The sequence below is a fragment of the Lipotes vexillifer genome, unplaced genomic scaffold (assembly GCF_000442215.2).
Source record: "Lipotes vexillifer unplaced genomic scaffold, Lipotes_vexillifer_v1.1 scaffold231, whole genome shotgun sequence".
Taxonomy (NCBI): Eukaryota; Metazoa; Chordata; class Mammalia; order Artiodactyla; family Lipotidae; genus Lipotes; species Lipotes vexillifer.
This window is the reverse complement of record NW_006791822.1, coordinates 3,526,118-3,528,278: the sequence shown is the minus strand read 5'-3', so window position 1 is coordinate 3,528,278 and position 2,161 is coordinate 3,526,118. Positions and strand designations below refer to the sequence as shown.

General features: G+C 41.4%; 1 protein-coding gene across 1 annotated transcript in view; it reads left to right on the top strand.

Moving 5' to 3' along the window:
- The window catches only part of METTL14 (methyltransferase 14, N6-adenosine-methyltransferase non-catalytic subunit), a 39,225-nt gene extending 38,066 nt beyond the window's left edge, over positions 1-1,159 (top strand). The window contains exon 11 of the mRNA XM_007464855.1: positions 824-1,159. Coding sequence (XP_007464917.1) covers positions 824-1,128 — 305 coding nt within the window. The 3' untranslated portion in view covers positions 1,129-1,159. The remainder of the gene's footprint in view (positions 1-823) is intronic.
- Positions 1,160-2,161: the final 1,002 nt, after the last annotated feature.

Below are 2,161 nucleotides of genomic sequence, written 5' to 3'. Positions count from 1 at the left end.
GAAGGAACATAGTTTAAGCTTTGCTTTAGGCTTTCCACTTTTAAAGGGAGAGGTTGGGAGATCATTACAGTTTATATGTATGTCTGTTACATGTGTTAGGGGAATAGCCCCTAATATAGAAAAGTAAAGACTAAAATTTAAGGGTGGCAACAGAAATGGAAAGATGGGAATGAATAGGAGCAGCATGGTCGTGCTTGAGTTCCTGAGACCTATCAGCTGGGTTAATGTTGTGGTTGGGAAGAGTAGAGGCAAAAGTTAGTTTCAGGATGTTAATCAGAAAACTGTTTTATCATTTCTACAAGTAGGAAGGTGATATAAAATTTATTAAATTTTCACTAAGCCCAAACTCAGTATAGTGTGTAATATTTTTTTTCTAAGTGCTGTGCTCACAGACTGTGAAATATGGATAGAGACAATGAAGAAGTTATAAAAGTTACAGTCTAGGAGGAAAAACAAGATATATACATGTGAAATCTTTATGACCATGTGTTCTGTAAAAAATATCAATATTGGGTGAGTGATTGGGACACCTTTAAGAATGCATTGGAGGGGCTTCCCTGGTGGTGCAGTGGTTGAGAGTCCACCTGCTGATGCAGGGTACGTGGGTTCATGCCCTGGTCCAGGAAGATCCCACATGCCGTGGAGCGGCTGGGCCCATGAGCCATGGCCGCTGAGCCTGCGTGTCTGGAGCCTGTGCTCTGCAACAGGTGAGGCCACAACTGTGAGAAAAAGAATGCATTAGAGATTTGAAATAGCCCCTAAAGGATCAATAAGAGAGAACTGGAAAAAAGAAAAAGGATAATCTCTTTTCCCTCCATTTCAGGCTGGCTTACAGTTGGACCAACTCTTACAAATAGCAACTACAATGCAGAAACGTATGCATCATACTTCAGTACCCCGAATTCCTACTTGACTGGATGTACAGAAGAAATTGAAAGACTTCGACCAAAATCACCTCCTCCCAAATCTAAATCTGATCGGGGAGGTGGAGCTCCCAGAGGAGGAGGAAGAGGTGGGACTTCTGCTGGCCGCGGGCGAGAAAGAAATCGATCTAACTTCCGAGGAGAAAGAGGTGGTTTCAGGGGGGGCCGTGGAGGAGCACACAGAGGTGGCTTTCCACCTCGATAGTTTTTAGGACAGTGATCCTATTAATACCCCTTCACCTTCTTTCTGATAGTTTGAACTTCAACTGGGAGACGTTGTTTAGAACTCTGTTCCAACTTGCACTTTGCTTTAGTTTCACCAAGCCGCAGGAATATTTTAGCCAACCTCCCTTGCAGTTGTCACTGTCTGGTTTTGTCCAGAATAAATGAGTCATCCTGTCTTTTGTCATGTGCACGTAACCAAACAGAACGGAACAACACAAATACTTCCACTTTCAGAGATGGAATTTATTCTGATAGATTTCAACTAATTACAAAGGCTTTTGCTTTTTAGAAATAAAGTGAGCAGTGAAGAAGACCCAATCTGGAGTATCATACTAATGCTGATAGTAGTTGATAATGGGCATCCTGCCACTGCTGTCACATCAAATGGGAAGCTCTTTGACAGCCTTGATGGAATGGAGTTGGGACAGATGGTAAACTTCTCTTAGGCTTTTAATATTTTCTTGTTGAAACAATAAAAAGAGACTTTTTTCTTTATGAAAAATCTTAAACTCATATAATTTGACCACAGAAGAAATTGAGAGACTTGGAACAAAATCACATCCTCCCAAATCTAAATCTGATTGGGGAGGTGGAGCTCCCAGGGGTAGGAAGGGAAGAGGTAGAACCTAGTAGGCAGACTTTACAAAGAGAAAAAAAAAATACTCATTATAATCTCAGTTGTGCAGCTACTGATGACTGTTAACAGTACTTCCTAAAAGAACAAGGACAAATATCCAAGTGCTAGAACTTTGGTATGGACTTGATCTTGGATTGACTTTCAAAGCAGTTTTATATTCCTTAACAAAATAAAAGAATTGGACACAACAGAGACACCTGGTTATCAGGTACTTGGCTTAAACATTTTGGGGAATAAAGTACTTGGTGATGAGGAAATGACATGCATCTTTAAACTTGTTATGGAGAAAACTTAATGTAAAACCCAATTACAGGGCTTCCCTGGTGGCGCAGTGGTTGAGAGTCCGCCTGCCGATGCAGGGGACACGGATTCGTGC